Genomic DNA, 18,264 nt, shown 5'->3' with positions numbered 1-18,264 from the left:
TTGTAGAGAAAGACAAGAGGAAATCTATTATTCCAAAGAATAGGCATAAAAATCTGCTCACCCTATTCGCTTAGCACCACTCTTTCCAGTTACTACAAGGTGCTATAAATCACTGCTCACAAACACGTTAACTCAAGTTTACCCCATCCACTTCCCTCTGATTGAACTGCATGAGCTGTAACTGTTCTTGTTTCATATATGTGATATGTTGCTGGATGTTTGAAGGTGATATATGATTTCTATTATGTCCATGTACAGTACAGTATTTGCTATTATTTAGTGAATGTGTGACCATGCCCTACTGTCCCAGAAACAAATTTCACCTGTTTAGCTGTGATGTCATTGAAGTGAATTAAATTAAATCTAATATTTAGCCACAGTACACACTTTTGTTTTCATTTATTCTACTTGAAGTGCAATTCTGAGCATTAAAAAAAAAATCCAATAGCAGCTACTCTAATTTTAGCAATGTAGGCCCCAAGATGTACATAGTTTGTCAAAAAGGGTGCAAGTTAGGTCAGTGTATTTTATTTATATTGCACCTTTCTAGATCAGACGTCACAAAGTGCTGCACAATAAAGGACAAAAGACATAAAATATGCGTCAGGGTTGGAGCGAAAATAAAAAAGGGTTTAAGTGTTTCCCATTAGGTCAAATCAAAGAGACATACCGGAGGCGCGCTGGCTCAAGTGCACTGCCTCACTTCAAACATCACACAATCACCTGAATCTTTTTACAAAGAACACCATCTACTGGAAAGCACAAGAAATAAATTACCTGCAAGGACAAGACATATTTGGAGTTGGGTGTAGCTCTGGTAGTAGCATGGGTTGTTAATTGTAGGTATGGTTGGTGTTTGTTCCCGGTTTATCAATACTCTTTGAATGTTCCTGTGTAGTGGCATATACATTTTCATCCAATACCAGTCAGATTTTGGATAGATTCCACATAGCAAATACCATATTTTCACATTTGCTTTTGATGAGTTTTTATTAAAAAGAACAGAATGAAGAGATATTTCATAAAATTCTTTATTCATAAACTTGATGCAAGTTTACAAATTACTTTACATGGTCAAAATCACCCTTGCAATGGAAAAAAATGAAACCAAACCAAAGCATGCTAACAGTGCATAACTTTATAACCCGGCCACCGCAGTTAATGAAGCAAGGAACCCAGAATCAGGCTAGTTCAGACCTCAGATCAATATGGCGCTTGCCAAAGCAGAAAAGGTTTTTGTTAGTCAGACGACATGTGTTGGTGTAAGAGAAGCTGTTATTCAGTGCACAACAGACTTGGGTACACCATTATTCAAAATGTCAGGTTCAAGATGTAAGCTCACAATTGTTCTGATGGCACACAAATCTAAACTGCTACTTTTTGTAGGGAATCCTGGCATCTTTAAAGGTAATCCGAACATGTAGTCCATGTGTCTCATATAGTATCTGACCTGTTTCAATAAGCAACGCACAGAAAAAAAATGACCCTGTGCTCTGATAGGAAACCACAAGTTGAGTAAACAATGAATGAAAAAATGGATACATCTAGTCTTTTTTACCACCCAAACCAACCACACTTTGCCTTCAGTAGCTTGGGGGAAACAACACCCATTGATATATTGACATGCAAAATACAGCAATATCAAAGAGACAGGGTTGATGTGTTCTTAACCCCTCATAAAGCACAGGATGATATGAAGGTGGGATCAAATCCCTGCTCCAGATATCTGATCATTCCAAAACTTGCTTAGTAATTATTTATCAACCTCAATGGTATTCAGAAAGTCTAAATCAAGTGTGTGCAATACAACAGCAAAACACACTGCAATGCCTATCGGTGAGACAAGGGCATCATTTTTAAATGGCACCCCAAAAAAAGATTGACACATTCAATCTTGCATTTTATGATATTCTGAAGCAATCCTTTGCAAAGTCAAGTGTGCAGTATGTATTCCTGAGTTTGCTTCTCCAGAGAATGGGGTGAGCTCGACAATGTGACCAGAATGAAGTGATTAGTACTTTACCAATGGTATCACAACAGCTAACAACCATGCCAATGATCCATAGTCATGTTGAAAATTTGCTTTGGGTGAAACAAGAAGGGAGTGTGACTCTTGTCAAATCCTGCAAGTCTTAACAAATGTCAGACTTGTTGGACATGAACACGCTGTTTGTACCCATTTCTACCTGTTTTGAAGATGTTGGACTGAGGTTAGTATTACTGAGAAAATTCTAAACCAACGCAAAAATGAGGAATGACTGTATGAATTAGCATAACTAAGCTTTCTATGCTGGTTTTCAGGACAATATACTTAAAACAATGCAAATAACCACACAATAGAACACCCACAACAAACGTGTAACTGCATTAATTGGAATGCTCCACACAGTTTTCTGCATATTATTCACATTACATCAAAGATTCGGCGTGTGAGGGGTACAGCAGTGCTGAGAGTGGTTAGGAATAGTAACCAGAGAGGTGGTAATGGGAAGACCTGGGTCCTTCCTGTAGCGAATCTGAACAAATATTTATCAAACCTGAACAAATATTCTGGAAATGGAACAGACTCCAGTTGATCTTCCCAGGTGTGAAGCCAGTAGGTATATGGTCAAGACTATTGCTGTGAATTTGAAACTCTGGCTGTGTTTTCAAACAGCCATGAGGTCGAGGAAAAGTCAGAAGGTAAAGGTCACTTTTTTTTTTTTCCAGACTATTACAACTGCAGGATTGGCAAAGTGGTCAGGATGTGAACCAGCTACAAGAACTAAGCAGGTGACTACACTGTTAAGACTACTTCTCTTCAGTACAACAAAACTCCACAAGACTGTGTCTTCACTGCATAGCCTTACTGAGGTTCATCCGGTTTGAGTGATTAGATATGAATAGCCGAACCTCTGGAATGCCAGAAACAGCTGTGTCTACGCCATCATCATTACGGCCATTGTAGTTAAGAGGTGCCATCAAATAAGGGGAATGGTACTGTCATTGTTGCCAATAACACGAGGATTACAAATCAATATATATATATAAAAAAAAAAAGAACAAAACCGCAGTAGTCATTAAGCTTACATAAGAACATGGTGTACTTTTGTTTCCTTCTGCAAGAGTATCCATGAAGCAACTCTTTCTTATTCTAAATGGGTCTTGAGAAGTTGCAGTGCCCCTGCTGTTAATTGTCAAGGGTATATACTAATACAGTCTCTGCCCAGCCAAAGACCCAGACAAGGTTACATTATAAACAATTAAATCCTTTTGCAGAAATACAAATTTACATGTTTACATGTGGAGTTAAAATCAACTACAATACAGTGTGAGCCAATCCCAACACACCCCTACTTTGCCTGGTCATGTTCCTTTTGTTTCCAGCCTCGCCACACACTAATCCTCCCCTGCAGGGAGGGGTCCAGTAGCTGGTTGTGATGATGACAGTGGTCTCCAACTTTGGAGCTCAGAAGGATGCTGTTCATTATTATGGGCTGTCCAGCCCAGGCTGCAAAGGTCTCTTTATCTTCCTCCCCACCTCAGGGCTTCAAGCTTTAAAAGATATGAGGTTTGAAAGCGAGCTAGCCTCAGAAGCATGTTATTCCAGAGGAGGGATCTTGGCATAACAAAGATAATACATGAGCACAATATTACAGAGGCCGTCCATGGAGAGAGAGGTGGTGGTTTTTCCCCACCACCAGCATTTATGTCCGTTCCAGCCACCACTGCATCATACCCGGGAATGTCGCATGCCATTCTCGGATCCAGTCTGTGGCTGCAGAGGCAGTGTGCAGTGACTGGAGCGCCAAACTGCCACTGCCAGAGGATAAAACCATGCCGCACCTTTCAACTCACAGCCTGTAAGTAACCTTGGCATGCTCGCTGCCAAAACCAAACGGAGAGTTTGCGTGATATTTAAAGTCCACTGTTCTCCTGGAGTATGGGATGAATGTCGCAATGGTAAAATGAGATTGTTTCAGACAACAGATGTACAGAGAGATAAATATCTGAAGAGAGGAAAACCTTGCGAGCAGCTGATGGGCTTGGATGTAATTTTTGGGTGGGGGTGCATGTGTGTGTGTTTATGTGCTAGTTTGTGGGTGGTCACTGAATGAAGAATTTGGTTTGGAGTTCAAACTCTCATGTAGAGAACAAAATAGTTTGAATGATTTAAAAAAAAAAAAAAGAAATTGGTCGCAAGGAAAAGGGAAAAAAAATCTAAGACATGTGGTCCCAGTGCAGGAAAGGCAAGAGTCTGTTTTAGCCGTCCTCCTTTGGGGGTGTGTACCAGCCTGGGGGGAAAAAGCACAACAACAGAGAATGACTATACATTAGGAAAAAAAAGCACCAATCTACTGTCGCCAGATCTCCACCACCAACAGTACCGCAGGTAATAACATATTTACACATTCACATGCACAGTACTCCTTTGTTGGTTGCAGTAAATGAACATCCTGTCACTGAAGATTATTTATAGAGAAGTGAAATAATGAAAGCCATTGTGAATATGGACCTTTCTGCTTGCCTAACAGAATGGGCCAATATTTTAAATTATGATCAGTTGACATGAAACAATTGTCTTATGAGCTATTCTGTGAAAGACACACACACACAAAAGTGCATTGTTTCCTGTCCCATCTATTTGTGCTGCAAAATGAAGCTCTCACTTCCTATATTCTGATACAATTAAATATGGCTCAATGTGGCCCAACAGAGCAAAAATAATTTACATATTTTCACCTGCACTTCTTTTATTAAATGCAGTGTGGTGTTTTCAGAAGTCAAGGACAACAAAAAATTTGAATAAATCTTTGAACAACACTGACTTACCAGTGCTGTTCCAATAAAGATATTTAACTTAAAAATGTAAATGTTTCTCTTTCTTGATTTTACTATTAATTTCACTGTATGTCCAAATGGATATTATTTGGATTTGACAGAGGATATTATTCTTTTATTCTTCTATGTTTGTAAACTGCAAAATCGCAAAGCCTTTATTTCATATGTAGATATGTGCAACACAAGTGGAATTACATAATAACATTCAGCAGTTTACCTAAACATGACACCACTCCACTATTCACCTATTTCAGAACAAAACCTTTACTTTGGGTCACACTTAATTTAGCTTTATTTGGTTTGTTCAAGCTGTTGCTCATCATGACATTACATGCTTATACCAAATTGTTGTCCAAACCATTATTGAGGACATTTACCGTCCACAATGGACAGTGTGATCAGCGCACCTTTGCACAACTTTAATAACATTCAACCTTGTATAGCAGTTAATTTCTGATGTCCTTTAAGCTTCTTTAAAGCAGTTTATTATGAACCTATAATTATGTATCTAAATCATATTTGCACTAAATAATACCTGTTGTTAAATTTCTTGTCTCACTCATTGTGCAGCTTACTATCAGAAATGCACTGCTAAGACTCCTTTCTGTATTTGTTATACGACACACTGCAGAAAACACCCGATTCTTTGCTTAAGGCAAAAGATGGGGATAATCTTATGTTTTATTTAATTTTATTAAATCTATTTGTCATGACTCGAACAAAACTACTAATCTCAAACAAGGACAGGAGATGCTTGGCACCTGATTTAGCTCCTAGTTACTTTCCATCTGCTATGGAGAGGGAGATCATTCTTAGTAGCACACTTAAAAACATTTAGACATTTCTGGATCCATTTGCTGTAACAAACACTTTAAAACACTAGCTGGCGCACTTGTGTTGTGTCAGTAAAATCTTTGACCTTCAGTGTAAACAATGGTACATGTGAGAAATTATGTTGTCCATGTTTGGTACATACAGTCCAAGCAGTCATTTTCCTACGCTTTGATGCATGGGAGGGATTACATTTCAGTAAACAAGGTCAGTAATGCACTCTGTGTGAAACTGGAGACAAAAACACTCACCATTCTTTTCGTGGATCTGAACCAGGGATTTGTAGGACTGCTGTGCTCTGGCAAGATTGTACTGGTTCTGCATTCAAAGATGAAAATGAAGTCAACCTTAGAGTGTGCATTGTGTTTATGATGACAGCACAGAACAGGAAACAGCACTGACAGCTGTTTTCTACAAGCAAAAAAAAAAAAAAAGCTTATCGCACAATCTCCAATCTGTGTATGGTGCAGTATAATGAACACACACACTCTCCCCTTGTTTGGCCATTCATACCAGACTGCTTTGACACACACGCCTGGTTAATATCACCATTCACAGAAGACCTGGCTCTGCACCTGTAGCTCTGCACACATCACTGCTAAACCACAGACAATACACAAGACTTTATGCTGAAAGTGATATGCTTTTCATTCTTGGTAACTTTTTGACAAATTAATGTAACAACTACCATTCTACAATTATATGTATCTTTACAATTACAAACAATACTGACAATATCTCCGGTAAGACTGCAGAAATGCTATAATAACTCTTTAGTAACTCTGGTCATTGAAGAGGCCCCTTTACAAGTGTTACACCCCGTTCACCCCAGCTCAGTGAGTCTATCTCAAAATGGTATGAGGGGTAATGGTCTTTATGAAGGCTGTTTTCCAATACTGTCAGAGCTTTCATACAACTCTAAGTAAGTGGATGCAACATCTCACTCAACATTTATACATTTTCATTAAAAAAAAACATTCCCACTTTCACTTCTAGCACCACACAGGCACTCCAGTCCTTTTAAGAGTGAAAAACAAACTATTAAGGGTCTTATTCTAAAGATAGAAGGGTTAAAAAATAAAATCATAGGAAAAGCTCTCTGATAAAAAATAACTTCACTTGCTCATTATAATGCGAGCATTATGCAAGAAGAGCTTAAAAATAAACAGTGACCCATTTGCCCTTGGTCCCCAAAGAGAAAAACAATTTCAGTAACTTTTGTTAGAGGCACCCAGTCAGCTGATTAAAATAGCTCTTACAATGAAATGACGAGGAGAAATGAAAAGAAAAAAAAACATGTACTTTTTCCAAATATTCATCACATTTGCACTTATTATCTGACTGGGAAAGGAGAAAGAGAAAAAGGATGAAAAGCAAACAGTGTGCTATCAACATATCACAGGACATTTCCTGGCTTGAAATGAACCTCTGGGTGCTTCCTCACTTACTTTATTGGCTCCAAACTGCACTCTGGCTTTTCCTTTGACTAAAGTGGCATTGATCTGCATGATGACAGACTCAATGGAATAGGCACTGCTCCAACCCTGCAATCAGGAAGCCCAGTGTCAATAAGAGTAGGTCTCAAAATGTAAAAAACAGATTCAAATGCAATCCGGAGTAACATTTTTTATTACGCAGCACAAATTCACTTTCATTTTTATCCTTAGGAAAAATACATTTGACATACCTGTTTGGTGAGAAGTTCCATGCACAGGGCACCTCCTCCGAGAACGTAACTAAAGCAAGGAGAAACAAATTATCAGAGGAAGGGTTATCCGAACAGCACAAGGAAGCCCTCTTCCTGTTTTTATGTAGGCACTTTTTAATCTCTCGGTTTGTTGATAAACTCTGCCTCAATTTGAAAACGGACTATGGGGATTGAAGGAACTGTTAAGTGTGCATGCTAAATGAACTCACCCTCCAGAAAGCACAGGCGAGACTACCCGGACAAATGGCGGATCAAAGGGGAAATTATCCTGTAGAGACAACCAGCCAAAAATGCTTCACTTAAAGACTTCAAAGACTCCCAAATACTGTTTCTTTTTCATTAATGCAAAGTCTGTTTTACTCACTTTATATGAGAAGTTTAGTAAAATGTAATCCATTCCTTCCTTTTCCTTTAAGACTTGTAAATCACTGTGTAAGGGGCTATCTGGATCCACCCTGTTGGGCATTAAATTATGTTATCAGTCAGTGTTTATGCTGACATAGAAAAAAACAACAACAACAAAAAAAAAAAACAAAAACATGATTTTTCATGGATCAAAGATCCCACAGTTACTTACGTCCTTAGTTTGACGTGCCATTCATACAGGCTGTCGTTAACGAGCTCGACTGAATAGATGCCTGCAAAAGAAAATGATTAAATACGTCTCCTGGTGCAAGACTTGGAAACAACTGTAATAATTTATCTCCCTTTTCACCTTATAAACTAAACAGCATTGCAGTGAGGCAAAGGTTTAGATGTATTTTGACAGGTACCTCCAGTCTCCACTGTCAGCTCGTTCTGCATCCGTTATTAGAGGCCTTGTTCAAAATTGTTCAAAAGTGAGGAATTTCAACATAATGAGACTTCAAAATGGGTTTCTGCCTACTGCATAAAAATTTGGTATTCATATTTCAAAGAACATTTTTTTTTTTTTGTTAAGCCTCAGTGGAAAACACGCTGACGTGCCTACAGCCATTACTAAAGCATACATGAGTTGTTTGCAAATAACAGAGAGGGTGGAGCTGACCTCATCTGGACAAGCTGTAAAGGTACTTTTTGAATTTTATCTCTCAAATGCTTTCCTCCATTCATATATACATCATGCCTCTAGTATTGCGATGCCTGATGTTGACCGATACACATCTATCACATTAAGAGGTACAACAGATAATAATAATTGTTTGTATGTTTCGGTGTCGTTTTTTGCAAATGTTCTTTTCACTTAGATCTGCTACAAAGTGCAGACCTCTGGGTGGTGAGCATTACCTGTCTTGTAGCTCTGAGACCTGTAGATCTCTCTAAGCTCCTTCATCAGGCGGTCAGAGGCTTGCACTGAACCAGACACAGCTCCCTGCAACAATAATAATAATAAAACAAAAAAACAGATGTAACAATAAAGACAAAGAACGCAGCTCTTTGCAATTCACCATGAGGGTAACCCTGTCTTCTGTACTCTATACAGGCAAACATCAAAGAGAAAGCATTATCCTGCAAGACGTCTATATTTACTCCTCTACACCCCTTGAGATTATTTCACCAATCCACAAAATTAGAAAACAAACAAACAAAGAAAAACTAAAATAAGTGCATGAAAAGCTTGGGTCATTGGCTCCATAGTTAGGATATAATTGTATTTTTGACACATTTCAGATACAAGGACAGGTACATAGCTGAGCCACAGAACAAAATGATGAGCAAGCTGAGGGCCAGAACAAAAACAAATCATTTCATAAATTTATGCTGCCTTGAAGGGCAGATGCTGAAAGAAACCTGAAGATGTGCTGTATATAGAAGCACATTAATAAACAGGTCACATTCTCCCACTGTCAGATAAACGGATGAAATATCTTATAACTGACTTGTTTTTCAGGTTTCTTCTTTCCAAACTGTTCTCATTTGTCATTCAAAATTTAATCACTACCTTAAGCCCTAAAAAGTACAACTGACAAAATGTTTAGGTAAGCATACATACATTCTGTATACAGAATATGTGTCAATCAAAAATAGTATTTACCATAAGACCCTTTGACACCTCAAAATACATACATCACTGAATAAAGACTTACATTCAAGTGGTCCTGCCTCTGGTTCTTACGTATCTTCTCCAGGATGGCCAGATTCTCCTTCTCGATGCCATCATCCTCGGATTTTTTCCCATCCACGGGCTCCTCCTCTTTCATTTCATAGTGGTCCAGATCTTCTATGTCCTGTTGGTTCATATTTGATATTTTAGGTATTCTTACTGCACATTATACTTTCCAAAACATACCATAACAGCATGCAATTTCAAAAGCTGAAACACTGCTCTTAAAAAAAATGTGTGAGTATGATGGGAGGAAAATAAAGAAGTATGTATCATTACTTGGGGGGGGGGGGGGGGGGGGGGGGGCTCAACTACAGGGGCAGTGCAGCACCTGGACAGTCTACACCGCGCACATGCTAGAGTTATCTTGTAGTTCATCTTCAAAAAAAAGGCAGTGGGTGCAAGCATTTTTTTACAAGACAAACGTGAAGTTAGTTGTGAACTTTCTACCTCCTCACCCAGAGACTGAAGTTAGCGGAGCGGAGCAATCAATTCCAACAGTAACAAATGAGACCAGCTGACCAACACACACTGCGGCATGAAACAACCTAAACCAACTCTGAGGTGATGAAAATAACTCTGTGCTCAGTCTGTTTCACTGCTCAGCATCTTGGACAGTGATGGCTTTCCCTGGAGCTAATGGAGACATAATGTTAACAACAACACAGCGGAGCGCTCCTCCCCCTCATTTTGTTATTCTCATACAGGCAGGAGATTCTAAGATGTCTTCAAATGAATTCATTCATTAATTAATGCAGTTAACTTTTAAAAATAAAAAGGCTGTGGATCATTTATCTTAATTGCCAGTTATGTTTGATATTGTATTTCAGTGGAATAAGGACACCAGTGAATGCTTTGGCACGCAGTGTACTGGAGCAAGTGAGTGAAAATAGGCTACGTTTTTCTGTTCATTCAATCGAGAATCGATTTGGAATCGTACATCAAAGAATCGGAGTCGAATTGTGAGATTCCCAAAGATTCCCGCCCCTAATCATCACTAATCACCTGGCACCACACCCTAAGAGTAGTACATGAAGTTAACAAGTGTTTAGTTTGATATAAAAACTTACCTCTCCCATCTCCTCCTCCTCTTCTTCTTCAGATGTGACCTCTTCTGTTCCATGCTATGAACACACACACCACAGACAAGGCATTAGGTTAAGTTGCATACAGTGAATTAAGTAGTATGTCAGAGACTTAATGAGCGGGCTGGTCCTTTTATTTGTCAGAAGACCACCTTCTACTGACTATGACCACAAGAGGAACAACCTCATGTAAATCATCTCTGTGATGTACGCAGCTATCTCCTTATGAAGTACAAGTGGTTTGGAAGCACATAAAACATCCTAATAAAAATATAATTGCATAATCTAATATAAATATACATTGCATAATCCTTAAATTAATTATTTCTAGCCAGTGTCCTGGTGTACCATACTATGCCATGCCATGCCATGCCACTGGGAGGTATCTGACAAGAGCAATCTAATGCAGTCTTGCCTTTCGGTCTTGTCCCACAGGGCCTGCGGGCAGGGGCTGATCCAGCATCTCCACATCGGGATGTTGAGGCAGGTTGTACAGGCGGCAAAGGTCACAAATGAGCTTCTTCAATTGCTGCAAAAGCTAGTAAAGAGAAACCACATAAATGAGGTTAAAGAGAGTTGGAGAAATCATTCAAGGGTGCAAACGCTGCTACACAGCATCACCACACAACAGACATGTAAATGATGTAACATACACTTTCACAGGTATAAATAAGAATTTTGAACATCAGTTTCTGGACTTTAAACTGGCAAATAGCTACTGGTGAAAATACTGGTACGACTGTGTGAGGCAAATCAAAGTGATGTTTGCATTTCATACATCAAGCAGCAATGTATTTAGGCTAATGTCTTAAATAAGAATTCAGACTAAACATTTTAACACAAAATACTAGTAGTAGTAGTAGTGTAAATAAATGTAAGAAGACTGTTTACACTCGAACAGAAAGACTACACAGTCATTTGGCTGCCATCAACTAGTGTGTTCTGCTTTTGCAAATTTGGTGCAATTCAAATATAGCATGCCGCTAAAACATCCGTGCAAAACAACCAAACTGATCTTATCTATCCACAGGAAGGCATAGCCTATCTCTTACCTAACAAATAACACACACACTAAGTTATGGATAATTTACTTCTGTCCAAAAAACTTGACAGTACTTCTATGAAAAGCTTATTTTGTGTCCTACAAACAGAGCATACAGCATGAGTAAGTAGGCTAACTAACCACCGTCACCACATAGGTAGTAAGGATGGGCATTTCAAGCAAAAATACTATTCGATATTCACTGGGAACTATTCGACCATTCTCCGAAGATCCCCCCACCCCCTGCAGGCATGCACGTACACACACATAAAGAGAGGGAGAGAGACAGAGGCCCATTCACGATCTTCACAACTCTGTCTTTTTATTTTGATGTCATGTTCTTTAGTGATGCAATACTTGTCTGAATGAGCTAGAATCCACAACAGAATCTAATTAAGCTGTTAAACCAAACAACCCCATAAAGCATAGAGTATAATGAACTGCGCCACATCCTTCCTCATAAAACACACAGACAGAAATGGATCATTTCTCTTCCACAGGACAGGTTATTGGCAATCAGCCTGTCATACTACAACTCAGTATGTTTGAGGCAACATGGTCCTGACTCTTCAGGCCTAACAAAAGCTAACAAAATCCTAATGCCAACTGCACAAGCGGATAAGGAAAAATGATAGTTATTTCTATATTTCTCATATAGCGACATCAGTGTTAATACAGCTCAAAAGGTTTATCGTTTCAGTCACTATCACAGCACACTGTTTAACTGTTTAATACCTGAGTGACAGCAATGCTGACATGAACATTCATTTTGAACATGTCTGTCTTCATAAAGGCTAATCTGAGCGACTGTTCAGGCCTATAGTCTATTCCATATTTTTTTAAAAATTTTTTTACAGTAAGTCCTGCACTGGAAAACACCCTCTCTGATGGCACAGACGTTGCAGGCAAACACACAAGTATGACCTTGCTAATTTTGCCAGTCGGGGATATTTGTTTTTGTTGGTTTTCCACCAGTCCACGGGATCGATGCGGAGGGGGTGGGCACTTGTCCTGGGCAGTACTGGTTTAATTCAGTAGTTGTGTCCATTGTTTCCATATTGTAATCCTCGCCAAACAGGACTGTGATGGCAGACACAGCATCAGTCTTTTTGGCCACCGGCTCGGTTTCATCTGATTCAACTGCGACCATCTCTCCCACGCCCACGAGATTGCACGCTTATGCCTGCACAGCAAGTTTAACTTCATCAGTTGTTAACCTCAAGTGTTTGTGCCTCGGATCCAGGAAGGATGCAATGTATGCAACCTTGCGAGCCCTGCTGACATCTGCAGGTGCAAGTCGCTGCTCCAGTGAAGCAGACATGGTGTGCTTTGGGTGATTCTCCCTGGGTTTCTTTGAGGTGCTTTAACAGGAGTGTTGCTGTAACCGGGTAAACCATGGGGATGGATACTCCAGATTCTCCACACAACGCAGTAGTAGCACATTTCAGTGAGTAAAGCACAGGTATGAGCTCCTTCATAACACCTCAGCTATCATCAGTCAATTTGAGGATTCGTACATCTGATAGTTTGGTGAACGCTCTGTCTGGCGAGACTGCAGATATTGCCTTTCTTTGCTCAAGTAGTCGCTGGAACATGTCATGAATAGAATTCCATCTTGTTCGGCAGCACTGCACTGATTTGTAGTCGGGCAAGCTCTGAAGTTGTTGCTTTTGTTTCAACGCTTGTGTTGCGGTTGTATTGTGATGGAAATGAGAAACCAGACAACTGGCAGATGCAACCACATGGTTTATGTGTTGAGGTTTGAATCTGTCATTTATAGTGAGTTGGAGTGAATGTGCAAAACAAGGCTGAGAGTCCCATTCCAGGCGTTCAGTGTTGGCTAGCACCATGTTGCTAGTGTTGTCATGTGCGCATGCTGTGACTTTTCCGTTTAGTCCCCAGTGTTCAGTAGCGGTGGGAACCACATTTGCCAGATTTTCAGCAGTATGCCACTCTGGCACTGCTTTGGTCTGTATTTCTTTGGTCAGCCCTCTTATTTCCAAGCTGAGTATGTAATGACAGGTGACCATTATATACAATTCAGTTGTAAGTGCTGTCCGTGAATCTGTGGTCAGAGACAGTTTTTCAACACTTGTCAACAAAGTGTACAGCTCACTTGTATTATCATCATATAGTATATATATTCTCCAGTTTTGTGGTAATGGATTTCCTTGATAGGGCCATAAACTCAAGCTCAAAAAATCCCATCAAACTTTGAAAACCCTCGCCTTTGACAAAGCTGATGGGAAGGATGTCTTTAGCTGTCATCTTTGAGATGAGGGCCGTTGTTTGCTCTGCACGTCTATGATCAAACTTAATTCATCTGGTGAAAAAGCTAGCCATCGATTGTTGATCTGTGGATGGGCCGCCACCTTCTGCTGGGTGCTTTGCTCTCAAATGACTGTGTATGGTTGTTGCAGACTTGTGATATGCTAGCTTTACCTGGCAGAGTTTGCACCGCACCTCATTTTAGTTTATTTTTTTGAAGGAGTGCCACATAGAACATCTTAATGGCTGTAGTAGTCTTTGCATATTTCTCCTATTTGTACATTAGCATCTAGCCCATCTCACAATGCTGTAGCAAATGCCCTTGTGTGGAAAAGAGCTGAACTGAACGTGCTGTACACAACAAGGGAAAATATATTGTTTAATACAAGACGATAGTCACATTAACTATTCGCTTTTTATAATTTAATCACTATTCAAAAATCATGACCATCCCTAATACGTAGAATTACAGCAGCTTGTCACATTTAGACCTCAAAGATTGTCCCAATGATCTAATGACACAGCCATTTGGTCATAAGTACAGACTCACATTTCTGCAGCACTTGCAAGCTGTTTATGTTTGAAAGCCCATACTGTAAGAAAACTGACATAAGCCCCTTTTTTGGTAAATCTTGAGAATATGACACTAAAATGGCAAAAACTCAACCTGCATCAGTGAACACTCTCTTTAACTAGTCCAACATTGCAAAAATCCTGCAAGGATGATGCAAAAATTGTTAAAAGGACAAAAACTGTATGAAAAATCTAAAACACTGACACAAAATCAAATATTAAGAGTACTTAGTATTTAAAACATCTAAATAATAGCCAGCATAATGAGTCAAAGTCCAAAATAAAGGGCCAGTGCCAAAAGATTATTTAGCAACACAATCATCTGCCTCCATCTGACACAGCAGGCTGGCATTATGTCACAATAATGCAAAGAAAATGTTCCTACTGTGAGGCAGCCTGGTCAAAAGGTGTTAAGCCGAGCATTTCAGTTAAGTCAAATAGAGTGTTTTCTTTTCAACTAGTCATGTGCCAAATACCACAGACAGACCATAAAAGCGTTTTGAGTGAGGCTACATCAAATCTGTTTTGACATATGAGGATATTTATTGAATTTTAGCTGGGTAGTTAAATTATCTGCTAATTGTTGTTGTTTATTAACTTGAAACCAACTGCTCTGTATCAGATTAACTCTGCCTTGCAGTAAGATGAGTGTGACAGTGGCAAAGTACGTGTCTTTGGGCAAAATGTTGGATGACAGGTTTTAAGTTCATCCTTTACAATGCATCATAAAAATGTCAGCAGATCCTTACAACGTGTACATAAATCCTCTCCTTCAGTGACACATAGTGAAACAAGTGAATCACGATCATTACCAGGGTGCTGCCTTTTCTCACATCTTCCAATCGCTCCAATACTTGTGTCAAGCTCGGGTCATCAGAGTCCACAAACCATATTGGCGGCGTAGATGGATAAGACTCCTAAACACAGTCGAACACAGCAGAAACAAGACAGTTAGCTTAAACCAATACGTTTGATCTAGCGTATGTAAGTTACCTGCGTGTCGCAGGGTTTAACACAGTGTCAGTAAATAATGTAACATTTGGGTTGACGACGTTAGCATTCAGAGTGCAGGGTTAGCTAACAGCTAGAGTTGCTTCACAACACTTTGTAGTGTCGGATTGTCAAACCTACAAAAAAACGCATTCTGTACTGCGTAGCTTCAATTCACACTGGCTAATGAAACTACGCAAACACCCTGTCCCGCATAGCATCAGATTATCGCACGGTTGTGGAGGTAGCCTGCTACCTGACTTAGCAAGTTAACCAGCTAACTTTAGCTCGCTAACGAACAACACGGGACACGTAGAAATCCCGGCGTTTGTATTTATGTCCCCTTACCGTTATGTTACAGTGGATAATTAACAGCTTTTCCCCAGTTACATTAAACTGGCAGCTCAGCTCATCGGGCTTCCAGTCAATGATCCGGAATCGTTCGTGGTTTGGATCAAAAATGGACTCCAAAAACTTCAGTTCGGCCTTCAGCCCCGACACCGACATCTTCCACGCATCTCCGGCCGGGCCGCTGGGGAGGGGGAGAAGTCGGGACTTAGCTTTTAGCTAGCTAAAGCCACAACGCAAATCTCACAACTAAATATGTTTTTAAAAGTGGCCAAGTGGTGTCGGGGTGCCTCGTTGGATAGAGCTGGATACCCACTGTCAGCTATCAAACAGCGTCCAGTCAAAATTTCAGCGCAACCAGACAGACTTGCTGATGAAGTAGCTAACGTTAGCTAGCTAGCTTGCAGTTAGCGTTTGAAACAGCGTTAGCAAGGCGATGCTAGCCGCTGTTGTTGTCTTTCCGTCTATTGTTGTTGTCCGCCTATGATAACAACATGTTAACGCTCTCGCTGTGTCCCGTGGCCGTCTCCGCTCAGTCCCATCGGACAGCCGCTTGTTATTTACTTAACTGGGAAACAAACATATATAAATTCCCAGGATCTGAACTTATATCCCGATGAAGGGAAAGTGTTTTTCATCCCGGTGTTCAACTGTAGCTGGCCTCTTGTGGGGTTTAAAGATGGCGTTCTGCAATCTCCCTGTTCCCGCAGAGTCCCAGCATTCAGCGCGTCCTCACTGTATCTGAAGAACAGATAGAAAAAGTTCATCACAGTGAATCATTTGAGTTCATCAAACATCTGTATGTGTGGATAAATAGATTTCATGATATATTTTTTTAAATTTAGGTAAAAGACCGTTCCTGCTTCAGATGAGTCAGACTAGAGTCAAATCTGAAGCACAGAACTTAGATAGATGGGTCCTGCTGCTTCATTTTTGCTCTGGTGCCACCAAAGATGGGTGAAATAATTTAGATTTATGTTACCATGGAAATGATGATTGATGCAGTGTTAATCAGAGTTGAATTGATTTGTCCTGGGCATTATGAGTCAGTATTAGCTGTCTACTAACATCAACATCATCAAACAGCAAAACTGTACTGAGTACTGAGTACTGAGTTCAGTAGAACATTTAAACACGAGAAAGGAAAAAAGGACCATGTCCAGGGTTGGCCCTAGTAGTGCTAGGACTCAAGAGCCCCAGGTTGACTGTGTGTCAGTTGTGTCTTGGTAATTTGATTTCTTACTAATTTCTTTGGGAATTTGCACTACAGAATTACAATATCAACTGGGTTCTACATCAGGACATAATCTTGTGACCCTATCTTGTAGAGATGCTCTGTGCCAAAATGTAGTTCGAACACCTTAATTAAATAACTAACTGGCATACAGAAAACTTGGTGTTCAAGGATAGGAGAACTTACTTAGTTTGTGCAAAATATAAGAAAGCTGCAATCTGTAGTGTACTATGTGCACTGTGCTTGATGCTGTGCTTGATGTGAACTTGGAGGCAACAGGGACCTGACTGCAAATTTTGGCCTGGAGCCCCCAAAGTATCTGGCCATGACAAACAGGACATGTTCTTCCTTCATTAATAAAAGAAAAAAGCAAATTACCCATGATATTCAGAATCTTCTGTGTGTGCATGTTGTCATGCGTGTGTGTGTGCCTACGTGCATGCGTTTGTGCGTGCGTGTATGTGTATTTTTCAAACAGATAGTTATATACCAGATAAATGTATTTCTTCCAGTGTTTTGTATAACCTTCTGCAATATAAACTTTGATTTAAATGTAAAATGTTACATCTTAATGATCAATAATAATAGTACAATAGTATAGTAAAACACTGACCTGATGTGGCTGCGCAGCTCCAGCCCAGCAGTCATTTTTCCACTGCCTTATTCACTCTAGGTTGTAAAAAAAAAATCTACTCAGCTCATAAGAAGGTAGCAAAGTAACATGCTCTAGTTCATGAAATGAAATCATCTCTGTAGTAGTACTTGGTACCCAATAGGGGGTAGTATTGCCTTAACTTTTGAACAATAAACACTCAAAGCTTATAAAAACTCACTATTTGTGCTCTCTAGTAACTGGTGGTGACTGTTCTTTACGTTACAATAATAACTATTTTGTTCATAATTATAATATTCTAAAATGTTGGTGTGCAGGGTGGATTAGGGACATTATAAAATGTTGGCATAATTATTAAGAAATAGAACAAATGGCAAACCTGTGTCTAGATAATTTAAATGTTTTTCGGGAAACTGTACTGCGATTGCTATCGACTGAAAAAAAACTTGGAAATATTTTGACTTTCAGGTTGAGAGCCAGACAGGTTCAATACTGGGTAGATGGCACACAGCCTCTGGAAGCAGTCCTTTTAGTCCATAAATTCAATTAGACAGATAGGGTAGGTTTCAGGGAGCACAGCAAATCTCAGACACAAACTTTAAAAGCCATACCTTTTGTGAGTAAGGCTGTTATCGGGAGAGATTTGGGAGCAGCTGACTGGGTCCAGA

General features: G+C 39.7%; 1 protein-coding gene across 3 annotated transcripts; it reads right to left on the bottom strand.

The window, feature by feature from the left end:
* Nucleotides 1–1,015: 1,015 nt before the first annotated feature.
* ube2q1 (ubiquitin-conjugating enzyme E2Q family member 1) lies at nucleotides 1,016–16,469 on the bottom strand. 3 transcript variants are annotated; one of them, XM_044336182.1, is made up of 14 exons: nucleotides 16,066–16,469; nucleotides 15,750–15,933; nucleotides 15,224–15,328; nucleotides 10,944–11,066; nucleotides 10,514–10,567; nucleotides 9,427–9,567; nucleotides 8,627–8,717; nucleotides 7,938–7,998; nucleotides 7,725–7,815; nucleotides 7,570–7,628; nucleotides 7,340–7,388; nucleotides 7,101–7,196; nucleotides 5,904–5,970; nucleotides 1,016–4,274 (listed from the first exon to the last, which is right to left on the bottom strand). In XM_044336182.1, the coding sequence occupies exons 2-14, from the start codon at nucleotides 15,906–15,908 to the stop codon at nucleotides 4,243–4,245; spliced, it is 1,128 nt and encodes a 375-aa protein (XP_044192117.1). In that variant the 5' UTR covers nucleotides 15,909–15,933; nucleotides 16,066–16,469; the 3' UTR covers nucleotides 1,016–4,242. The 3 variants fall into 3 exon arrangements, with proteins under 3 accessions (XP_044192117.1, XP_044192035.1, XP_044192143.1); XM_044336100.1 differs by having other exon boundaries at nucleotides 15,750–16,469; XM_044336208.1 differs by having other exon boundaries at nucleotides 8,627–8,711; nucleotides 15,750–16,467.
* Nucleotides 16,470–18,264: the final 1,795 nt, after the last annotated feature.

Source organism: Thunnus albacares, chromosome 1, assembly GCF_914725855.1.
Source record: "Thunnus albacares chromosome 1, fThuAlb1.1, whole genome shotgun sequence".
Classification (NCBI taxonomy): Eukaryota; Metazoa; Chordata; class Actinopteri; order Scombriformes; family Scombridae; genus Thunnus; species Thunnus albacares.
The sequence above is the reverse complement of the archived record's forward strand: the minus strand, read 5'-3'. Positions and strand labels throughout refer to the sequence as shown.

Coding starts and splice junctions, on each gene's coding strand:
- ube2q1 (XM_044336100.1), bottom strand. CDS start 15,908: ATGTCGGTGTCGGGGCTGAAGGCCGAACTGAAGTTTTTGGAGTCCATT. Junction 11,067..15,223: donor TGAGAAAAGGCAGCACCCTG/GTAATGATCGTG, acceptor TCTCTTTACTAG/CTTTTGCAGCAATTGAAGAA. Junction 10,568..10,943: donor CTGTGGGACAAGACCGAAAG/GCAAGACTGCAT, acceptor GTGTGTTCATAG/CATGGAACAGAAGAGGTCAC.